Source organism: Watersipora subatra, chromosome 4, assembly GCF_963576615.1.
Source record: "Watersipora subatra chromosome 4, tzWatSuba1.1, whole genome shotgun sequence".
NCBI classification, from domain to species: domain Eukaryota; kingdom Metazoa; phylum Bryozoa; class Gymnolaemata; order Cheilostomatida; family Watersiporidae; genus Watersipora; species Watersipora subatra.
Genome location: NC_088711.1, coordinates 14,217,320 through 14,244,212, shown reverse-complemented (window position 1 = coordinate 14,244,212; position 26,893 = coordinate 14,217,320). Strand labels below are relative to the sequence as shown.

General features: G+C 35.8%; 1 protein-coding gene across 1 annotated transcript; it reads left to right on the top strand.

Annotated features, from left to right (window-relative positions):
* LOC137394597 (dentin matrix acidic phosphoprotein 1-like) lies at window positions 1–26,444 on the top strand. The gene is made up of 11 exons (XM_068081331.1): window positions 1–58; window positions 1,085–1,261; window positions 4,131–4,309; window positions 4,680–4,733; window positions 4,833–4,942; window positions 9,411–9,480; window positions 9,591–9,746; window positions 16,482–16,655; window positions 17,913–18,056; window positions 22,538–22,939; window positions 25,591–26,444. Exons 2-11 carry the CDS (start codon window positions 1,099–1,101, stop codon window positions 25,759–25,761), a joined length of 1,623 nt encoding a protein of 540 aa, XP_067937432.1. The 5' UTR covers window positions 1–58; window positions 1,085–1,098; the 3' UTR covers window positions 25,762–26,444.
* The last annotated feature ends 449 nt before the right edge of the window (window positions 26,445–26,893 follow it).

Below are 26,893 nucleotides of genomic sequence, written 5' to 3'. Positions count from 1 at the left end.
AAAGTTGCGAGCTGCTTACTCGTACTTGTATCTGGTGTTTGAGCCAACATCTCTCAAGGTCTTAGAATTTATTTTTATGCAAACTGTTGAAGCAAATAGTGCATATTCTTATTCATATAAAAACACATCAACAAACAACAGATGAATATGTCTCGTCTGAGACATTGGATATTCGCTAATCCGATAATCGCCAATATGCGTCACTCATCTTTGGATTTTTTCTTTTGTACTCTGATTAACTTGCCAGCTTAACTACACACTTTTTATCTTCAATATATTGTGGTAGAAATAAGTAGTTGGACGAGATTGTTTATACACATTTCACACCCCTCAACAATGTGTTTTTTAAAATCTTATAGACTATGTAACGGATGGAAAGTAGCACAATTGATTTGTATATCAGGCAATGATTTGTCTTGCCTGTTTCAATAAAGTTGTCATGTTGATACAATCTTCTGTTGAGTGGGAATAAAAGGGCCTAGTCAGTTCTAGCCACAGGATGTAACTAATCACAGGAGTATCATATCAATTATCAAGTGTTAATGGATGTTCCTTTAAGTTTTATGATTATCAACTACAGGGGTATTTGAACGCTGGATGCATATTCTAAGAAACAAGAACGGTTGTATCAATGACTAATGCATATACTATTTTTGAACAAAAAGTAATAATAGCGCAGTAGCAAGTAAACAATATAATGGTAAAACAAGCAGCAAAGCAGTTGCCAGTTCTTTTGTATAGTGACATCTCAATTTGAGTAATACTTTAGTATAACTGCAATATTGTGGCCAGCTGTTAGCTGAATTGTATGCTAAAATTGGGATAAGTCACATTGTAGTATGGCAGATCTACAAACTGTTATTTAATATGTTTATTTACATACACTGTATTTCTTTCTGCCAGAGTTTTTTATGTGTATGTTTTTCATGACATATTAGTCATGTGAGAGTGAATAGACTTTGTTATTGGTTGAAAAATAGATTTATAAGTTAAATAAAACGCATAACGCCCTTTGCACTTGAACATATTTTAATTTGTATAGATATGGCAGCTTTCTAAGATTATTTTGTCAATCATTCTATAGAGTTGTGCCCCAAAATGTCTGACAGCTCAAGTGATGAGATACATGTAAATGTAAAACGACCATCAATAAGGAAAAGCATAAACTCAGACGAGGAAGGTACACAACCTCCAAGAGCGAAGAGAAGAGCTTCAATATGTAGCTCTTCAGATTCCTCCACTGAAAATAGCTTTTCTCTTGGTAGGAGAATACAATAGTTTGTATTTTGTTGTAAAGGCTATCTTGCGTGAATACTTATGCATTTTTCTGACATTGTATGTAATGCCATTGTAAGTTTTTTAATACTTTCTCATGAACACTTTCAAGCCGAATCTTGGCAATCACGCAAGGGGATCCCCTGATCTTAGGATGTAATAACAACTTTCAATCTACTGTGAAGGCACTTTGAATAGCCCAATTCCATTTTAACTGAATATTATATTAAAGCTCCAAGCTTGAAAAAGCCAATAAAAAAAACAGAAATCAAATCGAGTAAATAGTTTTTTTTCACACTCTTGACTCTTCCAAAGAAGTGATGTTTTAGAGATAACTGAAGAAACAATGATTGCAGTACACTGAGTCTGATAGAATGTGTATATTTGTTATGAATAGAAAAAACAAGTAGTTTTAGTGTAAAATTCTTGTTGATGAGGAGAAGCTTTTTAGCTTTGTTTATTTTTGATCCTTTTCGTTCCCAAATATTTTGATCGGTGTGTCATTAGAAACTAGTGGTCTGTACGAAGCCATGTTTCATTTCTCGATCAGTTCGAAGCGCCTTCGGCATTGCAGTGTTATCTCAAGAACTAATCGTTCAATCGTCTTGAAACTTTGGAATTAGACTGAAAACGTATTAGGCACAAAATTATAATCATAAACCAGAAGTGCGGAAAAATAAAGCAGCCGAGTTTACTCCGGTGTAGGATCAGGAAGGAAAACAGTTCCCAAAATTATTTCGGGACAGGTTTCTAAATGTTAACTTGTTTATTCTGCTTTCAGCTGTTTCGTTGTAAGTGCTACAAAATTGAGTGCATCAGGCCTTCATCTAACTATAAAATACTGCAATCTTTTTGACCTGCTCTATTCTTATACAATTTATTAAATATTTATCTTACCTAGCTTTTGTAGCTCAAAATTAAAGCTTGTTGGCAGAATTTCAGTTGCCCGTCCTGAAGTTTTTCAAAATATATCTAAAACCAGCATATAAAAGTAAAACATAATTCACTTAAAATATATTTGTTACTTTTGCTAAAATTTTGAAGGCTGTGTCGCTTCTTAAACTCGAAGACTGACTAGTTACTAATTAGTAATTTGAGACTTATCAGGTTTTTTTGCGCACTAATAGTTGACAATTTAGTTGTAGCCTTTATCAATTCCAAGCGCGTGTGAAAATTTGAACTGCATGAAATACGTGTTAAGAAATACATGTTTTTTCGTCAGCTTGTTGCTCACATCTATGGCATCTATCTATTTATGACATCTTTTAATGTTATAATTTACAGGTTGTGTAATTCTCTCAGATTTTGGAAAATTTCTCAAACCATAACTGTCACGTACAACTTTTATTGTATTTACTAGGTAAATCAGACACGCTGATTCCGATTTTGTACTCAAAATAAAGATTGGTCCACTAACGTTCAGAGTATTGAAGGCTTTTTCACAGCGTTTTAATATCGGTCCCGAAAACAACACGATCGGCACAACAATTTCCGCCCATAATTGCGTGACGTAACCTAGCTTTTTAGGAACGGAGGAAGTTAAGTGGGGATGTTTAGACCGATTTAGAATAATAGAGATGGGTGTTTTAAAATCCATTATTATTTAAATTCAGCCATAAAAATCATCTGTCTTTTCTGAAAGGTAGATAAGCTATTTAACATTGCATATTTAAAAAAGCGCGATAACAACGCTAGCTTGTGATAAAACCGCGCCTTTTGAGCTCATTTTTCTTGGCGTTCAGCCTATTTAAACATCATGTAACAAGTTACGAGCAATTTTAAATAGTTTATATACCTTTCATAAAAGACTGAGATTATTTTACAGGCTGGATTTAGATAATAATGGGTTTTAAGACACCCATCTCTATTATTCTAAGTCGGACTAAACATCCCTAACTTCCGTTCCTGAGAAAGCTAGGTTTCGTCACATATTTATGGGCGGAGCTTGTAATGCCGATTGTGGTGTTTTCGATATGGATATTAAAACGCTTTAAAAAAGCCTTAATGACTTCGAAGGTTGGTGGACCAATCTTTATTTTGAGTACAAAATCGGAATCAGCGTGTCTGATTTACCTAGCAAATACGATAAAAGTTGTACGTGGCAGTTATGGTTTAAAGAAATTTTATGGAATTTGGAAAACTAGCAATTAACTAGTTCCAAAAATGTTCAAAATAAAACACTGCTAAAAACAGCTAAATAAGAATCATGTCACATGTTCTTAAGCCCTCTGGTTATGGGAAGAGTATAGTTCATATTGAAAAAAGTTTGTTTCTTGTTACAACGGTAAAATATTGAGAATAGTAATTTTAAAATCTTGAGATTAGATTATACTGAACTATACATTTCCCTATTATTAGGGAACCTGAAAAATTGACGCACCTTCAGTAAAATCTAATCTCAAGATCTTAAAGTTACTATTCATCGGCTCACACAAACCAACTCTCAGTATTTTACCGTTGTAACAGGAAACAAACTTTTTCCAATATGAACTATACTCTTCCCTGGTTATGGGTAATCGTAGTGAAATTTCTGCCACTTTTTAATTCTTCGAATGAACTATTCTGACTCATTTCCAACTGCTTCAAATGCTGGACTCTTTGCGTCGACCCTTAACCCTTATGTATTTGAAAATGTGGACCATCAATTTTAAGAGACAAAGTTTAGTAGCTACCTTTTATTGGCTTCAAAGCAATCTCTTTTGGCTATTCGCTATTCATACAACCAAAGCTGCATGTATATTTGTAATTCAGCAAAGTCTAGGTAGAAATTCAATAGCCATTTTTTTGGAACATTTTGCATTTGTTAGCTGATTGGATTAGATGACTTACTACTGAAAGGTGTGATTCATTTTTAGCGATCATAAAACGGAGCTCTGGCTATCCACGAGCTAGCAGTAAAGCCTTTGTAAAAGACACATATGAGTCAGCTAGAGACAGGTTTCTGGAGAACAATGCATCAGAAAATTCAGATGGTTTTATTAATGACAATGAATCGTTGGATGAAACGTCTAGCACTGCCAGTTCTGAGGGGGAGGCTAGTATTGTTTATCAAGTTCTACCTGAAAGTTGACAATTCCTTTATTAATATATTAAATTATACATTGATATTATTAAATAAAAAAGGTATCATTTTCCTGAGGTGAATGGTATGAGATGTGGTCACTGGAGTCTAGCCTCACAGCGCAAGGGAATATGAGGTTTATAAGTGTTTATTCTAAATTAAATATAAATAAAAAAAGTCAAAAAATGACCTCTTCTTTCTAAAAGGATTAATATATAGAAGAGTGTCCATTCATGTTTTCAGTCTCTGAATGTTAGCTATTTGCTCATATTTATATCAGCCCATCTGCATTTTGTTGCAAATTCTAGTGTTCTTTTATTAAGACAAACAATCTATTTAGTAGGAATCTGATAGGGAATTCATTGAAGAGATGAATGGTTCACTAGACGATAAACAGGTAGGCCTATGATTTTAAGCATTTTGATGGTCACCATGTAAGTTCTTTTACCAAATCTTTCTATCCTCTCTTGTTATATTCATTATAATTTGGTTGAAGAAACAAAGTGAGGATGATGGCGCACCTGTACATCGCAAGCATCCACGGCGAGTTGTTATTCACTCTGACAGAAGTGAGTCAGAAGAAAAGTCTGTGACACCAGTCAGCAGGTTAACCCTTTCGGAAGTATATTAATTAAACCTTTGTGTACAGAGTGAATATATTTGCAGAACGACTAGCAATTAGTACATAAGGATACATAAAACGTCATAACTTTTTTTATTTACAGGAATAACTGCATGAAATTTAAAATACATGTAACTCACACAGATAGAAGTCACTACATGTGATATTTCTTGAAGCAGTCACCTTTGCACAACCCCACCCCACAGTCGTTGCACCATGTCGTAATTCTGGAATGAATGCTTACGCACAAGGGTCATTTTCAATAGTATGCCAATAAAAGCCCGCATAGTTTTTACATCAATGTCTTTCCATAACTTGACTTTACTATTTCCTTTGATTGCGTGGTTCTGTGACAAATAATACTGGTAATATCGATTTGTTTCATGTACTATGAGCTCCCACAGAAACTGTCCACCTTCAGTAAGAGGGGCAAAAAACTTGTCAAAATACTGTACAGGTTCAGTGTCTTCAACAGGATTAAAAACAGGCCCACTTGTTGCAGTAAAATTATTCAGAGTGACTGAGTCAGCATCTAGATCATTCATTCTCACCCATCTTGTAGAACTACTAGTAGTTAGATCATAACCATCGGCACCTTCAGATTCATCACTATCACTACCGGTTTCTGACTCTACATCGAAATCATTGGCATCAATATCGCTTCTACTGGAACCAGATTCATCAGTTTCAACCACATAATCAGCAATATCTTCCTCGTAGTTGGCTCTAGTAGCAATTTTTCGACGTGGCCTTTTCGGTTAACTTGCCATTTTTCGTTTCCATCGTAGTTGTAGGCGTAGTAGTAGATCGCGATAGAAGATGTTTCGGCGGTAGTTGTTCGACGTAGTGGTAACCATAGAAACTTTGTTCTTTTGTTAGGTTCAAGTTTCAAAAGAACTATTACAGCGAACCCAATAAGATTATGTTTACTAATATAAAGCTAAAAGAATATTTCCATGAACTAAGCAAAAAATAACCAATAACAGAACGTCTGACAAAAAACGGCTATTGGGATTTCCCAAACGACACAAATGTCGCTATGCTCAAAACTACCGGCGACATTAATGTCGCCCGGCTTACGAAAGGGTTAAGTCACCAAATGTTCTATTTATAGTCTAACAAATATTCCATAATTGAGTTGGAAAAATTGTATTAGGAAAATTGCAAATGTCAAATGTTGACAATTCTTTCTAAATTGACTGAATCTCCACTGACAGGGTGTTGTTTTGGACTAGAGGTAACTAGAATATTTGAGCCTTAGTATCTTTGGTTGCCTTTTATTTTTTCTTGTTGGGATAGTGCTTGTGCTGATGAATTAGCCGGTTAAGCAATTAGTGTTCCTCTCCTAACAAGTTTATAGGTGAACAAGACCGGAAGAGATAAATGAACTTGGTACAAATGGATCTGTTTTTTTTATTGTTGAAGAAATGGAATAAGGAGATTGACATAGAGCGCTGATTAGGTAATCGTAAGGAGTGGCAAATGAGTTCTATGGCGGACACTTTTGGTGCATATAAGCAGCAGCATGTGCGGCTAAAAAAATGAAAGCAACAAAAATTATTACAGTAGGTACTGTACTCAGTCTAATAAGTGCACCATCATTTTGATGGTAGACTGGATCATTGCAATCTCAACATCTGACAGTTTTGGTAAGCCATATCTCCAGCTCCATAGCTTGGTTAACAAATCACCAAAATATCACTGTTTAGAGTATGGATATTTTTGCCTAGTATCATGATAACGGGTGACCTCATAATACATGTTCATAATACTTCATAATAATAGTATGTACCGTAAACCGGGGCTACTTTGAACAATTTTGCACTTCAACCGCAGCTACCATGCAAGTACTGCAAGCCCCACACAATCATTTGTCCCCAGTATTGGGGCTGTGGTTGGTAAAAGCCATTAAGTTGATCAGCAACATTCAACAATCTTTGCTTGTTAAGAAAGGTGAGATAAATCGTGTGTCCAAAGTAGCCCCTGGCGCGGGGCTACTTTGAATAGATCTAGAAATTGTTCAAACTAATGCAAAACACTAGAGTGAAAAGTTATTAAAACATTTTATTTCATTATTATTATTACCTGGAAACAAACACAATGTGTAATGCAATTCATTCAATCAATGGCGAGTAGGTTTATGGCCCGTTCATGGGCCCCATCGTCCTAAATAATAAGTTGTCCACAGCTCTTTGGCCTTGTAGACTACATGGGTGGCTGGAGGTTCCCATTAGCATCTCCACAGTACATAAGAGAAATGCTGGTTTTGGAGCTGTCTTTCACTCTCTCTGCATGTTTCACACCCCTCAATGTTTAACACATTTTTTCACCCCTGGATCATCGCTCAAATTGGTTTCGTCATAATTGAAGATGTTGGAAGGGGGAGGGAATCCAGTTCCTCTGAGAGTACTCTCCAAGTTGTTAAAACATTGCCTGACTTTTTCTGCACTCACTCTAGCTCTGGAACGTTTGATGTTATGGCATGTTCTTGTGCAAAGTTTGTCTTTGTGCCTTGTGATGAATGACTTTACCCAGTCAGTTGACGGAAGTTGCCCTGGAATCATCTGACGATCCTTCTGGTAACAGTGAGATATGTACGCACAAGTACTCTGATGTCCATCATATCAAATGGGAAACCCCATTCTGACTTTAATAATATGATTGGTGAATGCTTGCTCTTCCTGGATGGTAAAAACAAGTTGAGCCCTTGGAGATTTTGGGTGTTTTTGGCGTGATTTATGAGACAAAGTCCCCAGTGATATCCCATAATGCTTGCTTACAGCTCTTAAAGACATTGATCCGTTTGTCATGGACTCTAAAGCTTTCTTGAGAGTTTCGGCATCAAACTGTCTGTATTTCCGAGCATCTGGCGCTCTCTTGTAAGTTCGCATCATGGTAATGATTGTTTCAGAACACTGTAAATGAGAAGCAAATGACCAAATAAGTTCTTGACATCAATCTAGGGTAAATTTTAATAACTTTATACAATGTTCAGCTATCACCAAATAAAATACTAGTATTTCTGGGCTACAAATACACACATGGGGGTACTTTGAACAGCGTTCAAAGTAACCCCGTGTAGGCTCTCTATTGGGGTTATTGATCAATTTTGGTCTGGTCCAAAGTGTAATCATTATAATTGCTGCTTTTAATATGGGTGAAGAACATAAAATAGAATATATCAGCTGTAGAACTGTTTTAGCTCATTTAGGTTTTAGATTTGTAATTAAATTTAGCTTACCTTTGTGATGCGTGAATTTTGTCTGCTCCAATATGGCTGCCAAAAAGTCTTTCAAAAAGGTTTTCAAAATTGAGCACCAATATATTTTTTTCTATAATTATTATGCAGAACATCCATCCATAGATCAAAATATGATATTTGAATTCAATATTTATGTTGTGACATGATGTAATTCTACTGTATTACATAAATCTAACAAAACTTCAAAAAGCGTTCAAAGTTACCCCAGCGTTCAAGGTAACCCCTGTTTACGGTACATCGAATTAATCCTCAGTTAAGTTGTTATGCACTGGTTCGAGAATGTGTCAAAAGATTGGGGAGGTAGAAGGAAAGTGAATACCAGAGTTGCTAATTTACTATAGTAATTAGGAATAATGAAGTGTGGAGGTCACTTGTTAGAGCCATTACACTATAGGCTGATAAACCTGTACTATTTTATCTGCGAATGTTGTATTATTGTAAGACACATTTTATGAAGAAAATTACTGTAGCTAGTATGACTGGTTGACTTCTTAACGAATTGTACATAAATATTAAACTAATCTGTGTCTTAGGCTCTCACTGTGGGAATCATTTTACGGAGTCTAAGTACTGTAACTTTAAAATAGAATTACCCTAGTCACACACAAATATATAAAGGACAGATTTGCTTTGATATATTTGTGTGTGATGAAGACACATATGCTAAAGACCAGGTGTAAAGTGTTAAGATAGCTCCTAGAATAATGCATAGGACTTACTCCTTTACCATGAGCATTTATTCAACACTCAATAATTACCCAAAATTTTTCACAAATCATAAAACTGCCGCCGCAATAACTTATTTGGTGGAAACACAAAATGTGTGTAACTTTGCACTAGAGTTGCTTTTTAGTTTGCTTTGCTTGCATCTTGACGCTACTGTATATTATTGTTTCCTTTATTACATAGAGTGGCTCTTTTTTGGCCGTATTCTAGCTATCAGATAGTAGCTATCATTTGCTCACAAATACCCAATTTGATTTACATTGATCTTATATTCGCAAATATGTATGTCCAAATGCATATTTGTGTGTCATTTGATCCAAATGGATTTCAGCTGTAATAAAATCTTGTAGTTGTTGCGTTGTTTATTTTATGATGCATTGCAAACATCTGTAAAATTGGATAGGTATTTATATTATTATTCAAACATACTACTATGTAAGCTGTATGCGTCTATATGGTTTCAGTCGAAGGAAACGGATCAGACGAAAAAAGAAAAGTTTCAGAAAAAGAGTGAAGTTACCTTCAGCTTCCGAGGTTGGTAGTCGGTGAACATTCCATCATAGTCTCTTTAGCAGCCTACTCTGTTAGCATCGTTATATACGTCATACACTCCAGTTAACTATACATTGTCCTGCAACTGTCAGGGGGAGAGTGATGAGGTAGACAACTCCAATGTTGACTCTGTAAGTCACTCATCAGACTCGAACACTATAGTCGATGATGACAGCTCAGACATGCGAGAATTTCGCTTCACAGGAGAACACAGTGCCACAGAGCTTCAATTGATAGATGACTCAAAGGTTAGAATACTTTTATGTGTAGATTCTTTCTGCTCATCACCTAATTTAGATATTTTTAGAGTTATGAAATGGATTGCAGTTTTTGCACAACCCTGACTTATGAAGCATGTTTGCGCAGGAAAGTTTTTCTCTCTAATTGGTGTCTGTTTATCCTATGAACAGTGGTAGGGAAACTCCAGAAGTTATGAGATATTAAATCAACTTCTCTGAAGCAAAACAGAAAGCACTAAGGAACTGGGTCTGCTAATGACTTTGTATGAAGCATATTTTCTTACCGACTTCAACTTAGATGCTTTTATTACAGATACAGTAGACACTGCTACATACAGCGTAAATAATCTGTTCCACGAATGTTTCGTATAGGAATTTTACTACCAAATACAAATGTAATGTAAATGTAAATCACCTAGTCTGTTTCAAGATCTTTCCAAACTCTCCACTTTGATCCTTAAAGGTTGACTTGCAATAAAATATTCACATTACAGTTTTTTGGTATCAAAAGATTCGCCATGTCTTACTCTGTTGTGTTGTAGGTGCCAAATATGTGGAAATGTGATTACAAGCTCTTAAAAGCTCAAAAACGAAAAGCCGCCGTAGATTGGAATATCTTGATTTCGATGACGTATCCACGGATTTTGGTTATTGTCTTGTCACGTGATGTTCTCGCGTGAATTGAAAGGCCAATAAAAAGCTCAATATAAAACTTATCGTAGCAATAGTTTATGACAAACACTTTGGGTTTTACCTAAGACCCCGTATCAAATATAGATGCTCGCTACTTTACAGTTTCAGCTTGGCCATTCCGTCCGACAATTCAACGTACGTGTACATGTCTGAGTTGCGATCATAAAAAATGTCACATTCTGAAGAGTTCAGACCCTGGCGTTTCGAGCCTGACGCTCTATCTGAAGAAGATCCTCAACAGAATCAAACCTCCCAGCAAGTAAGCACCGCCACTAGCCAGCTCTTATTTGCCAAGCTAGCTAGTAGTAATAGTTTTAACTAGAGAGTGATGGAACGAATATTATATATATATATGATTTTAATGATGATGGTTATCGCTCCATATTGCGAAAAAATAATTACAGATTTTTCTCGAATGACAACATTAACAATTTTAATATTTAAATCTAGTGCTGCACTGATATACTGTTGGATAACATCGACCTGATGTATTAGCTATGGGTGCATAGACATATCTGTTCATTTCTTAGGAGCTAATACCACCGGCTACAGAGGGGTGTGTCTGCAAGCGCTGTCAAGACATGCCATCTCTTACTGAATGTTTGTGCTGCTATGATGCTGAGTTTGCGCATCGTCTCCATGACCGCAGGGAGCATAAATGCCTGTGTATGCATCCTGGTGTGGACGAACTTGTGGCGCCTGCACCCTTTGAGTTGGGGTGGAATAATTACCTGCGATATCATAGTGAGTTGGATTTTCATTTAATGCCAACAACACCAAAGCTATGCTAATGTGTCAAGCATTATCTACAATTCTTGTGTTACACATTTAATGTATCGGTTGAACACACATATTCTGAACTCGTGGAACACAAGAACTGTTATATTTGGCTTGTACACTTACTACAGTAGAGAGTGTATTAGTTTTATGATTTTATTATTTAAAGATCGAGATTATTTTAATGATCAGCAATTATTGTTTTTCAATAATTGTTTTGGTAGATAATCTATTCCCATTTGGAGAGCCATCACCAAATGCTCGGAAAAGGTTGTGTGCATACCGCAATCTTGTGTTTTGGCTTATGCCGCAAATGTTGTTTGCAAGTCTGCAAACTCTTCTTCATCATCCGTTGGTGGGAAAAGAGCCCGAATCTTAGACACCAAGCAGGCAGGTAGAGGCCATCGCTCACCGCCACTAATTTGCGGCATAAGCCAAAACACAAGCTTGCGGTATGCACACAACCTTTGTAACAACATCCGTTGTAATGGACCTCACTCTCAGGCCGTGGGAAATTAGATCGGACTGGCATCGCTTGAAGCCTTCCAGCTCCATGGCGTTAGAGCTGGTGGTCTCCGTTGACTGCAAAGTAAAGAAAGTTACGACCAACAATTACTTTCACATGATTTGAATGAATTATTTAGCTAGATCAGCAACTTCATGTTTATGTACTGATAACTACTAAAAAATTTGGGTTTTTGTCAGGCTGTAAAGTAAAAACTGTCAAAGTTTTACCTTGACAAGATGGCTGCTGACTATTAAACCGCAGCTCTGATCCATCATAGTGTAGGCCCTGTATAGCGCGCAATGCCCCGGACTATCGCATCTACCGTCACCTGCCAAATCAAGCTCCCAATCGATTGCTGCCATCAATCCCTCGTTATGTAAGGTGTACTGCTCAGCAATACACTGTAAAATACTGTAAAACTTCATTATACAAGATTAATTTGTATCATTATCATTAGTCTGAGAATGTAGAATCCTCTTCCCCCTTCTTGTGCTATATTATGATGAAGAATCAGAATTTTAAATTATAATATATTTCGCTTGAAGGATGACATATTTTCATTTCAAGAAAAAAATTGTTTCTAAATGTCGTTATTCAATTAGTGTGCCAAGCTTTTACTCACATTTTCCAACTTTATGGGTAAATATTAAAACTCACACCATGTGAGTATTCTCTTTGTTGGTAGAGGCAAACGCTGTGGGTTGGTATCACGATGTTCAGGAGCGACAGAAAACGGAGGTTCTGCGTAAGGCATCCGCCAGAAAAGAGTGATGCAGCTGCCAGCAGGGGGTTGATGACGTGAGCTCTGTTCACCCTGGCAGTTGTTTCCCAAGTGTACGATTGGTGACAGGAGGCACATGTAACCTTGAACTCTACCCATCCGCCTTCTCGCACCATCGTGAATGAGCAGGGGAGGGCGCAGGCGTGACAGTGAAATAGTCGCTGAAGTGCTGTCACACTTACTATTATTTTATCCTCTTTGAAGGATTCAGGTCTGAAATCACAACACAATAGTTGACTTGCAATAAGATTTGTACAACATCATTTCCTGTTATTATATCATATTTGCTTGATCAGAAAAAGAATAAATATATATATAGCCATGCAATCATCACACAGGTTTTACAAAACCTTATCAGAATCCATGATATTGTAAACATAAAAATGTGAGTAATAACTCTATGGATATTCTTTATATTTTGTCAAGTTTGGCTAAGTTCAGCTCTATCTTACATGTAATTGGAGAATGTTTGACGCTGGCCAACATAGCGCTCAAACTCTTCCCAGTCTTCAGTGGTTGGCACAAACTCTTCATCATCTAATACTAATAATAATCATCTATTAATATGCTATTAATGATGATACCAGAAAATGACAATAACTATTTTATATAACATATCTATAAGTGAGTGGGGTTAAGAAATTTGGCGAAATTAATCGTGAAACTTATAACATTATTTTATCAATTATAGATTAATATATTACGTTTTACAAATAGATATGCAGTATGAATTAGTTTTGTTATTATAATAAGAATAATACACGTAATTAAAAAAATAAAATACTAATAATATCATATTACAATTAAATGACATTAATATTGTAATATTAAATATAGATTAATACAGTAGTATTAGGAGAATACTAGAAAATAACCCAAGTTACTAGTACTAATACAAGTAGTTCATAAAATAAATTATTCACGTGCTTTGGTGACATGTGGAGTATGCAAATCGGTTAAAAAACATGTCGTCTTTGAAATGGCGAAAACAAAGGTAAGAGTAAGCAGGCGAATAAATAAAGTTTGTCACATCCAGCTTCACCCAGTTGCTCCACGCCCAGTGAAGGTCTGGTCTTTTCTCTGCGCTTGGCCAAGAAAAAAGGTGCTTCTCAGCTTGGCAGCTGCACAAACACGATGTGGCGCGTTAGACATTATGACGAATTGAAATTAACAAGTTTGATACGAGAAAGCGCGTCCGCTATTTGCGATAGATCAAACTCGAACTGAAACTAACATTATCTGATCATGTGACTTACAATTCCCGCCATATGGCGCGAACAATTTCTACAGCATTTTTCGACCATCACAGCGGACCAAAAGGCTCATCATGTTTATCAGAGGATGATATGCAATCGTTCAAGATAAGTTTGGAAAATTAAACATATTTTTATGGTAGGTTTTGAGATATCAGTGCTCAATGTTGCAGCATTACGATGCCGATAAAATAGACGCGTAATAACAATAGACGTGGTTTTTATTGCAAACGTGAAGTATATTTGTGAAAATATTTCGACGAATAAGGTTGCATGAAAGTGTAAACAGAAACCATCTCGCACAACTACGTCACATTTTAGCCGTTTTGGAAAATGAATCCAAACTACCTCAGTCTTGTGTGGCTGCGATTTTCTGTTCGTTTTTTAGCTTTTAAGAGCTTGTAATCACATTTCCACATATTTGGCACCTACACCACAACAGAGTGACACATGGTTAGTCTTTTGATACCAAATAACTGTAATGTGAATTTTGTTGCAAGTCAACCTTTAAAAAAGCAAAAACTAGACTCAACTTTTCAGTTTACTGGCTGTACCGTTACTGTAGTTTTGTATCGTAATTGGTTTGTACCGACAACTCTTCTCCTTTTTCTAATCACTTTGAGTCGATTTATGGTTCATGGTTGTGGTAGTTTTACAAAAAGTTAAGGGAGCGCACACCAACATCAATTTACAACCATTTGTTCGTTTTTTTTCTAGACAGCAAGGTCTATTCTGCAAAGGAATAATGATAGAGACATTTCGATAAAAATATTAGATATTTTTATTACAGATATATCAAATCACAGTTAGGACACTTTTGGTGTTCTTAGCTCAAGGTTTACATTGAGGATTGCTAATTGAGCTAGTCAAAATATTTTTGCTGGAGTTCATTTCAAAGATTTTCCAGTCTACAGATATGTTTTCGACCTACAGCTGAGACAATCTCCCAAGATAGACGGGAAATTGATCCACCAGACAACAGATAACAAGCTTTTCAAATTCAAATGTCATGTAACACTGCAATCATTATTCGATAAACCTGAAATTTTTGTTGCTAGTCGATGCATTTGAAGGACAAAGACCGATATTTTTGAATATGTTAATATTTTCTCTTTAAGAATGCCCTTGACTCTTAAATAAAAATATTTACAGATTCTCACTAGATAAAGTATTTTTGTTAGTAAAAGAACGCTAGAGTTTCTGTAAAACTACAGATGGGCTCGTATAAAGATGTGTTAACATTCAGAAATAGAAAACATGAGTATACGCTCTGCCATATGCTATTATTTTTAGAAAGAAGAGATCATTGTTCACATCATTCACCTCGGAGTAATGCTACCTTTCTTATTTATGTAAAGGTTGACTTGCAACAAAATTCACCTTACAGTTATTTAATATGAAAAGGTTCACCATGTTTTACTCTGTTGTGTTGTAGCTGCAAATATGTGGAAATGTGATTACAAGCTCTTATATGCTCAAAAACGAACAGTTAATCGCAGCCACACGAGACCGCCGTAGTTTGGATTCTCTTTCCAAAACGGCTCAAATGTGACGTAGCTGTGGTAGATGGATTCTGTTTACACTTTCATGCAACCTTATTCGTCGAAATATTTTCACAAATATACTTCACGCATTCAATAAAACCATGTCTATTGTTATTACGCGTCTATTTTATCGTCATTGTAATGCTGACACTTTTAGCAGTAATATCTTATAACTTACCATAAAAATTTGTTTAATTTTTTAGCCTTAGCTTGAAGGAGTACATATCATTGTCTGATAATCATGACGAGCCTGTTGGTCACTTGTGGTAATCGAAAAGTGCTGCAGAAATTATTTGCGAAGTATTGGGTAACATGGTCAGATTACGACTTGCTGATTAGACCAAACCGAAACAAAACTATAAAGGTGCGAGCATCTATATTTGATACGGGGTCTTTGGTAAAACCTGAAGTGTTTGTCATAAACTAGTGCTACGATAAGTTTTATAGTGAGCTTCTTATTGGCCTTTCAATTGACGTGAGAACATCACGTGACAAGACAATAAATAAATTTCGTGACTACGTCAGAGAAATAAAGAGATTCCAATCTACGGCGGCTATTCGTTTTTGAGCTTTTAAGAGCTTCTAATCAAATTTCCACAACACTACGGAGTAAGACATGGTGAATCTTTTGATACCAAATAACTGGAATGTGAATTTTGTTGCAAGTCAACCTTTAATAATATCAATAATATATTATTTAATATATTAATAAAAGGATTGTCAACTTTCTTCGTAGAACTTGATAAACAATACTATAGCCTCCCCCTCAGAACTGGCAGTGCTAGACGTTTCATCCAACGATTCATTGTCATTAATAAAACCATCTGAATATTCTGATGCATTGTTCTCCAAAAACTTGTCTCTAGCTGACTCATGTGTTTTTTACAAAGGCTTTACTGCAAGCTCGTGGATAGCCAGATCTCCGTTTTATGTTCGCTAAAAGGGAATCGCACAGTTCATTAGCAAGTCACCTAATCTTATCCACCAACGAATGCAAAAATTTCCAAAGAAAACGGCTGTGGCATTTCTACCTAACAGTAGAAGGCTTACAACAATATTGATAACATTGAGTACAGGTTGTGACCTACTCACTGCTGAACTGTTAACATCTGATTACCTTACCGAGGGTTAATATGTTCCTTGTCAGTTGGTTAGCTGAAACACAATTATTTTTCATTTTTTTGTCAGGCTTTTCTCGAAATAATGAGGTCAATGGTGCTGGGCGCTCTTGACCCAGATTACTTTAGCACGGAGGATTTCAAGGATGATAGATACATTGCTAAAGCCTTCAGTAAAATTTTTGATCCATTGGAAGCACTGACCCGAGATCTAAAGAGTCAGGCGTGGTGTGAGGAGTTCATCGTAAGTTGAAATATCTGTCTAATCTTTCACATCGGATTCTTCATTTCAGCTGCATTTAGGAAAATATATAATCTATTATATTGCAGTATATATATGCTAATTATATCTATAATTTTTTGTGAATAGAGAAACAAATATTTTTATTGTAAAGCTTTTGTTGCTGAGGAAATGAAGCTTTTTAGCTTGGTCAAATTTGAATTATTTGTAATGAAGAATTTCAAATGAGTCATCAGAAACTAATCGTCTGTCAGCTGCCATTTGTCATTTCTCATTTCTCGGTTGGTTAGAAGTGCCTTCAGTTGTTCGCCGATATCGTAAGAACTAATATGTAGTCTGGTAGATTTGAAACTTTGGAATTAGGATGGAAACTTATCGTACACAAATCATCATTGTTGATCATGATCGAAGCGATTAAAGATCACATGGAAATTATTCCGTATAATAAGGAAACAAGATTTCGTTATCATATGTAAATCGTAAGTTTACTCGGGTGTAGGATAAAGTGGGAAAACAGTTTCCCGGATTATCTTGGGTTAGGATTATCTTGGGCCAGGATTATCTTGGGCCAGGCTTGCAAGTGTTCAGTAATCAAGATCGAGATGTTCTACAAATCATTAGGCAGCTGTTGGACAATATATTGACACGGTATTGTATTTCTATGAAATCAAAATAATGTATCATCAGGAAGTTGTAGATTCTGTGTGTTAGCTCATAATCTCCTTTAAGAGTTTCCGAAATACAATCGTATAACCAAATAAGAGACATTAATAAGTATGTTTCAGTTCTAAAGCGTGTCTGCCTCTCTTCTCTAAATATTAGAAATCAAAAGTGATCACCCATGCTTTGTAGATGGACACTCGAATAGAGCATAAAGGTTGTAGTTGTTTGTTTAGTTGTAATTTGTGTTGTGATTATATTGAAATGCAAATTTTTTTCACAAAAACATGAAAAAATTTAAACAAATTATAACTAAATATAAAATTAAAGAATATCATCTGCTGCTGAATATGGGTAACTTGACTAATTTGTGATTATGTGGACCAAAAAATATCATGTAAATAGATATGTCGTAGTTACCAGCTACAGACACCCTGTAGTTGTCATTGTCATGAGATACCACACAGACATCAACTAAACTTAATTTTCAAAAATAAGTAAACTTGAAATGGCAGTTGTCATCCCTTTCTATAGCAGTTCTTGCATGATATTGTCTCATTTTTTGAGAGTACAACTCCTGTGTTTTCCTTTCCATCGCAGGAAGCGCTGAATCGTCCTAAGTTCACATGTATTTCCATAAGCAACATGACAGGTCAGCGGTGTGAGGCATGTCCTCGAAAAATCAGATATGCATCATATTCTGTGATACTTGAAGGATTGTTCTATGACAAGACATCATTGAAGGTATAACTAAACAGACATGCGATATCAAGGTTACCATAACTTCTCTCGATTTCTACTCTTAGTATAATAATTCTTATAGGATTTTAATAGGCCGATTTTTCTCACTACCAACATAGTTTTTTAGAAGATTTTACTTATTTGCATCTGATATCTCGTGTTCTTGCATTCTACTTGCATTGATTTATAGTTTATAGTTGTTGATTCTTAATAACCCTGAGTTATATAATAATAACATTGAAATGACCATTGAAGGTTTATAGCAGGGGTTCCCAACCACGGAGGAATTCTCCCTAGTGGGGAATTTTGAATATACAAGGGGGGAACAGAGAGATGTCTGATTTGTTAAGTTATTAATTTATGTCTTGCAGTCTCCTCTGAGTTTGGGTTTCCTCATTTAACATTTTGGTTTCATCTATAACACTAGTTGCTAATAATGAGCTACTAGTCAGAACCCAGATATATGTGAACACATCCCCCCAGATTCTGATTGGATACTAAGTTAGCCTAGTCATAAACCAATTCACCGTCATGCCGAAGGTCATGTACTGTTGTGTGTTGTATGCATGCTGTATAAAAATTAGTAAGATTTTGTAATATGATTAGGTATGTACAATAAAATGGGATTATAATTTGTATCGGTTGTTTTTAGTCATGTGAGTTAAAAGTGTGGGGGGAATCAAACTTATGAAAAGGCAACTGAAATTAAAAGGTTGGGAACCCCTGGTTTATAGTCTTGAGTTTGTCTTGTAGGGTTTTAGGTTTGGGAAAAAATCAAAGGCATACCTTATGATTAAAGGGCATAGACATACCAGTTTTTTAAGCTCTGTAACTGCAATTGACATACTGACCTTTGGAAATACATAGCCATGATCTGATCGCTTTTTTCCTTGAACTGTAAGCAATGCTTTGGAGATGTGAGCATTTGTAGTTGCACTATCTCTGTTATTAAAAGATATTGTGATTCTGTGTTATAAAAATAATGCTAAACATGGCTACTGGGTTTGATATGAACTTTTAATATCACCATCATATTATGTTGCATTTCAATTTTATCAATGGGGTTCATAATAAAAATTAAAACTCAAACTACAAATGACTGTAATACTTTAATCTTGCTGCTAAATCGGCAGCTATAATGCTATTCGTTAATTTAAAATAATTTTGCCCAGACCAAAGTTGTCTTTGCTACACCAAATCTTTATGAGAACGGGATGGTAAGATGCTTGGACATGATATCTGATTAATTCACTCGGTATTCTAATCGAATTGGTATATTGTTTTTGCTTGTTGTGCAAATTTTCTATATTGTGTAAGGCACATTGTGTATTCAAATCATATTTGCAACTTTTTAGACAGTTTTTAGAGTTCGTTGGAAAACAGTACTTTCACAGCATCATTATTCCTACATAAGGCGGTTTTAAAACTAAAAAATAACATTCTTTACAATATCTAGTAAAAATTTTCCACTTTGATTGCATACGTTTTAACAAATATGGATTTGTAGGAGTATCAAAAAGAAAAGCTAAGCACAATGTTTGTCGATAGAATACTTCGCTGCAAGACTGGTATTTTGCAAGTATTTTTTATGTTTGTAATCTTGTCTTTAGAGTTTTCCTGTTGCATAAAACCTTTCATTATGGGTCAAACTTGCATGCTTATATAGATATAACTTGTTTTTATTTAATGATCATACCGTGGCTATCCTGAGTGGCCACTCATCTACCCCGACTGACCACTCATCTACCCTGACTGACCACTCATCTACCCCGACTGACTGCTCATCTACCCCGACTGACCGCTCATCTACCCCGACTGACCGCTCATTTACCCCGACTGACCGCTCATCTACCCCGACTGACCGCTCATCTACCCCGATTGACCGCTCATCTACCCCGATTGACCGCTCATCTACCGCGACTGACCGCTCATCTACCGCGACTGACCGCTCATCTACTCCGACTGACCGCTCATCTACCCCGATTGACCGCTCATCTACCCCGACTGACCGCTCATCTACCCCGACTGACCACTCATCTACCCCGACTGACCGCTCACCTACTCCTTGGTCAGCAAAACCTATTACCATAGGCTTTAAATGTTACCGATAACACACATACCCTAGGACACTTATGTATTCGCCTCATCTAACTTTCGCGTTTTCGCGGAGTCATCCTCTCGCGAAAATTTCATGTGCGAAACTAAACTATCATAACAAACAAGCGAAAACGCGAAATTAAATAGCTTTGTTCATTGATAGTCAGGCCTGTATTCACTGGTTGCAAGTTGGGGTGGCTAGATAGGCGACTAGTTATAAACACCTGGGGTGTGGAGGGGGCCTCCACAGTCTCATGTAGGGCCTCAGTCGGGCCTCTCGTGTGAAGTTTTAAAAAATTTTATCGGAAAGTATCAACATTTTTCATTTTTGTGTGATTTGTTTTGTTTTAGGTGGTGTGACTGACGAGACTTTTTAAATTAAAATAGGCAAAACTTGACCGCAGTTAAAACGCTTAGAAAAAAGACATCTTTTTCTTTTGAGCGTTTTCACAAAGATCAATTTTGCGGATTTTATTTTAAGTTCATTCGGAGGTTTTTACGCTTTCGATGGGACATGGCCAAGCGGGTGTTTGGTAAAACTTGATCTTTTGCAAACCTTTATAAAAGTCGTTAACAAGAATATTTTGCCGCTGATGATGATAATAATGACACCTAAGAACTACTAAAAGTTGATGTTTGTCTCTATGGCTTGGAAAGAAGTGATATTCTACAGCGATAAAAACCGTGTCCATGGCCGCTGGGCAAATAACTTTTTGAATAAATGATGTTGAGGTCGAGTTATCTGAAGCAATTTATCATTGCGTTGGAACTGACCAAACCAATTCGTTCGAGTTAACCTTGTGTTTGAGATGAAATGTTACATTTTATCCGAGGGCGAGTTATCCGAGTTGGACTGTACTTAGCCGTAAAAAATTCCAAAAAAGTTGGGGCGGCTCAGCCGGCCAGCTGCCCCAGAGAATACAGGCCTGTTGATAGTCCAAGAAATCAATGGCAGCAAGCGATCAAATTGCATTATCGACCTTGCCCACACCATTCTACCTGCGGTTTACAATTACAAACTAGTCGCAAATTGAAATTTTTTTTATCGGTGAACTGAACCTGAGGAATCTGATTATGTTTGTTCCTCTGCATTTATTTTCACATCACTATATTTTCGCACTCATCAGAGCTGCGAAATTAAGTTGCTGCGAAATTTTACTCTGTATGCTACTCACGAAACTAAATACTAGCAAAATATAAGTGTCCTAGGGTATTGCTCATGGCTAGGTTGCTTCTAGCCTGTCTTAACAGTCTGTTGTTTTTGCAGAGTTGTTCCCCCGTCGAGCGGGCGAGCAACACAACAGCTTGTCACAAGACGTACTGCACCTGATGCATCAGCTGCACTGAAAGGGAGTTGTTCTCTTCCGTCTATGCGGCTTGGCTGCGATGTTATGGCGGTCGCTCCATTGGTAATCATAACGGATTTCGTGCAAAAATTTATGTAGAAAAAAATAAGATCACAACGTTTAATCCAAGACCAGTCTTTGTTGTAAACGTTAGTAGAATTTAAGAATAAAATAATTGAAAATAAAATCCATAAGAACAAACAAAACTGACTGATACAAAAATAGAAATAAAACTGACAGAGCGCACAGATAACAACATGTTTAGTCACAGTTGTTGCCTAAGTTCTCAAGTTCTACTAAAGTTAACCGCAGAGACTGGTCGCTGGTTAAACGTTGTAATCTTATTCTTTCTACATAAACTTGCGCGAAATTCGTTATGATTACCAATGGAGCGACCTACAACATCGCAGCCAAGCCGAATAGACGGAAGAGAACAACTCCCTATAAGTGCAGCTGATGCATCAGGTGCAGTACGTCTTGTGACAAGCTGTTGTGTTACTCGACCGATTGCCAGGGGAACAACTCCGCAAAAACAACGGTTTGTCAAGACAGGCTAGGTTGTTTCACTCATGCCATTTTACAAGTGATCTTTACTGAGGTCACCATGAAAATTGAAGGAAGCTCAATGAATTTAGAACTAGCTGAGATATTAATTTTGTGACTCAATACTTTTTATAATATTTTTCAATTTAACGCGTTTTGACAAATTAGCTAAATGTTTTATACATTGCATGTTTAATATTTAAATGAAATTTTTCCCCTTAATTGTACACATTTTGTGGCTTTGCGCCTACACAGCATTTACTTCAGTTAGAGTCTCTGTCACATTTGACCTTAATCACTTGCAGTGGTCTAGATGAGCAATATTCATGTTGATATACTTGCGTATCAAAAATAATTTGTTTTGTCTTGCTTCAACTAATGGAATCTTAGATACGGAGACAAGCGTAAACATAGAAAATATGTAATTAAACATTTGTGATTGTTGGTTTATTATGGATAGGTAGGTAATGCAAACGCTTGTATATTTTACTCAATCAGCCATTGATGGAAGCTGGCGAAGACAGCGATGAGAGTTGGGAAGATGGGATTGGGGAAGAGAGCTCCGAAGAGCGAAATGAAGAAGATGAGACCACAGAAGAATCACAAGTTAGTGACATCAATGAAACGGCACAGGACCGAACAACTGGATTGAGACGGAGGAAGGTAGAAGCTAATGTTGGAGATAATGAACCCCTTGATAAGGAAAAAGCAACGGAAGCTCAGCCACCAAAGGAGGAAACAGTAAACACAGAGGACGATGAGAGCTCCAGTGTAGAGGAGGAAGCAGAAGAAAAACCCAAAAGTGTTTTTTATGTTGGAAAATATTGTCTGAAGAGAGCAGAAAGTTACCACAATGCTTTGCACTTCAAGCATTGTCTGCTTGATATTTGCTTGCTCAAGGTTAGTCTATGCTGTCATATATGTGCTGGTATATTTATCACAAAGATGAATGATTATGAATGCAATAAAAACTGGTTAAATCTTTACACTCGAAGTTAATTATTTTGCAAGATCTGCTTACGTTAAATCTAGTTTAATCTCCTGGAAACTCCTTCATAAATAAAATACAACCAGCTGCATTATATAAACTATCTAAAAAGTAAATGTCATGTAAAAAATGACTTGAAAATCACATGATCAACAAAAAAAATGTTATAGTATACTCTACTGTCATGTGAATGGAACTCTAGGCTCGTTAAAGTGTAGGTTCGGAGAGTAGGATGCGTGACGTAACTCAGTATATATTTTGTATCATTTTTATGAATTTTTTCTTTTATAATTTTCACGTTTCTTCAATTTCACTTAAAAAACTCCAACAAATGATTAGGGTGCGAATTCAAACATTCGCTGAAATCTTTTTATATGGAAACACGTGTATCTTAAACCACGTGTATCTTAAACCACATGTATCTTAAACCATCTGTAAACCACGTGTATCTTAAACCACGTGTATCTTAAACCATCTGTATCTTAAACCACGTGTATCTTAAACCACCTGTATCTTAAACCACCTGTATCTTAAACCACCTGTATCTTAAATCACCTGCATCTTAAACCACGTGTATCTTAAACCCCATGTATCTTAAACCACATGTACCTTAATCCATTCAGCACTAATTAGTTAGCGGTTGACTGCCCCCCCAGCCTAATTAATTTTTCAGTAGCCTTAAAATTAAAATGGAGCTACATGAAATTGAGTATAACTACAGTAATTTTCAAAATAATCTTGATTTGTTTTTTTGCAGCTTAACGGAAACATTCCAGGCTACAATTTGATATAAATATCTCTGTAGCTTTACAAATTCTACTAACCACAATTTCTAATACTTCCGTGAAAAATATTTTTGATTAAAGTGAATTTTTATGTTTCAAAGCAGCTATCAAGCAGTTTTTTGGCAGTGACATTGTTGGACTATGTTAGATTGATAGGGAGCTTTATCAGCAGCGAATAAAAAAAATGATTTCTCAATTCCAAGTAATAGAACAGGTGTTACAAGCTTCTAACTAACCCTACGTCTCTGACAGTTTTATCAATTACATAATCGAACAGCTTGCTAATTTATATTGAAATGCATTGCAGAGGTTATTATGGATATATTATGCATAAAACAACATAATAAGTTACCAGCTAACAGACAATCACCAGCAAAGAAAATATATGTAAAAATACAGTAAAATATACTGTAAAAATGCAGTAAAAATGAAGATGCATGAAAAAGGAACATTTTATACATGTATGTGTATAAAAATATATATATATAAAAATGTATTCATAAAAAAATTACGAGACATTGAGAGTTATTTGATGCCAACTACCCATGCACATTTGCTCTCATTATAAATCAAATGATGCGGTATTTTCTTGGCTTTGGTAGTTCTTGTAGTTCTACAAGAAAATCATAAAATTATTATTTGTTATAGGATAATCAAGTGATGAGTTCTAAAAATCGATAAAAATCTAAATTTTATTTGATTGAAAATGTTATAATCATGTGTATCATAAAAAAATCCATATCTTACACTGTTAGAATATAGTTTGTTCGAAATTCACAACAAAAATTTCGGCTTTCTATCGTTTTTTTTCGGTAAAATTCTATATATAGCCACATAAAACTTACCTTCTTCCATGAATAAGTTCTCAATTTTTTCTTGAACATTAATTGTGTTGCCAATTTTTCCCTCCGATCTGATTACTACATATGATTAACTTAAGAAGTTTGCCATCGTCGTAATAAACTTTTTCCAAAACGGCGATCAACAAATTTTCAGAACAGTTAATATCTATCACGTAATTTGTTAGTTAAAAATCTATTGTCCAATCACATATTTGGTATCAAAATGTTGCTCAGGCTCTTAAACTTCGTTTGGTGAAAAATAAAACCGATGTACCTAAACAGCTAAGCAATAGAGTGAATCAAAATTTAACCCGGAGATTCCGGGAACAGGCCCTAGGAGAACACAACTCTTCCCGTAATAACCGGGAACAGGCCTGAATGGGTTAAACCACGTGTATCTTAAACCACCTGTATCTTAAACCACCTGTATCTTAAACCACACGTAGATAGAGGTATTCTCATAAGTTTCGTTTTCAATTCTTTTTTTAGCATTTGTCTAACCGTAAATACTTGTATCTTGTTGGTGGGAATTTGAGTTCAACCTGGTGGATCAGATAGAGTGCATATGAATTATTTAATTAAAATAGCTTTCTTCCATCTTTGCAAGGGCAACAAGTTTGATAATTATTTTTCTTAATTATAATTCTATTTTGCAAAGTTATCAATTTTAAAGCAAATATCCTAAAGCAAACTCCTAATGTAAACGTGTAAGCACCAATAGCGAATGTGGGGTATTCTCACATGTATGGCTGGGTATAACCTTGTATCAAAAAATGAATTTAATCATAGTGGCTAGTCAAATTTCTATTTAAAATTAGATTATCGCCAATAGAATACTAAAGCGGTACTGAATGTCTTTGGTCATAGTAAGAGTCTGCAATCTTATCTCTTGTTTTATTTTATCATTAAATCATCGTCGCTTGTGACATGTTTTAGACAAAACAGGAAAAGTTTAAGAGCAAATCAGCAGATGACATTGTTGAAGAGCTTACCGCAAAGACATCTTCGTGGGTAGACAATCATTACCATTTGTACAATGAGCTTCTGGAGAAATCTAGAAAACTGATTAGCTCCCGCAATAAAACTAATGAAACCAGTTTTTTTTAATTTGGGGTGACTTTATCCCTAGAGTGACCAGGCTTACTAAATCTTTAAACACAGTTTAGTATAAAATATCTCCGAGTTTTTTTTGTATAAGATGAAAAAGGTTATTGATTTGAAAACTGACTCTGCAAACAAGCATTTTTGTAGTATAATTTATATTATTTTATGTTTTATTATGTGATTATGTATTATATGATATTAACAAAATCTATGACTGTGATTAAGCCAGGGACGCTGAGTATTTGCTGTAACAGAGAAATAATCTTAGATCCTTTGCTCTTTTATAATACTAATATTTTACTTATTTGCTAATCATTTGGGCTTTTGGCAAAACACAGCTAACTTTGACATATAGTGCAAGGTAGCTGTGTTTGGCAAAACACATGGTGAAACACAGCTATATGTACCTTGACATGCGGTGTGTGCAAAGTAGGTTTGCTGGGTAAATCACATTGACATTCAGTGCAAGGTGCCAGTGTTTGGTAAAACACAGTGACCTTGAAATTTAGTGCAAGCGCTCTGTCTCTGGTAAAATACAGTGATCTTGACACACAGGGCAAGGTGGCTGTCTAGGGTGAAACACAGCGACCTTGACATACAGTGCAAGAAATGTTTGAAGAAACTTCCACTCTTTTGTCATTACAATTGCCCATTTTTTGTTTGACAAAATGTTATACATATTTTCCTTGCACTCATGCAATCAGTATTATTGAGTTTTGTCAACAAAACACGCAATTAAGTTCCTCAATAAATTAATAGTTCTTTCTTCTTGTCTTTGGTTGTTTTCTAATTAACATGTTAAATGCTTTTTTGTATTTCACAACTACTTCATAGAGTTATATATAACATATTAGCTATACTCCAATGTTTATCAGCCTTTCAACTTTACGCTTTATGCATCTACACGCGTGACCAGAAAACCTACTGTCTTCTTACATCTGAGTACACTTTTCAATTCTCCCTGACATGGTAGTTTCCAAACATTTTAGAATGTCTCTAGCAGTGTGACAACTCGTGACAGTTTTGCAAAGTTGTGAAATGATGGCAGGAAATGTGTAAATCCTGGTGAACAATGTTCAGATGCTGTGAAAATATTATTTTTTAAAATATGTATATTGTACAGAACACGCCCATT

Coding starts and splice junctions, on each gene's coding strand:
- LOC137394597 (XM_068081331.1), top strand. CDS start 1,099: ATGTCTGACAGCTCAAGTGATGAGATACATGTAAATGTAAAACGACCA. Junction 4,943..9,410: donor TCTGTGACACCAGTCAGCAG/GTTAACCCTTTC, acceptor ATATGGTTTCAG/TCGAAGGAAACGGATCAGAC. Junction 9,747..16,481: donor AATTGATAGATGACTCAAAG/GTTAGAATACTT, acceptor TTTTTTTGTCAG/GCTTTTCTCGAAATAATGAG.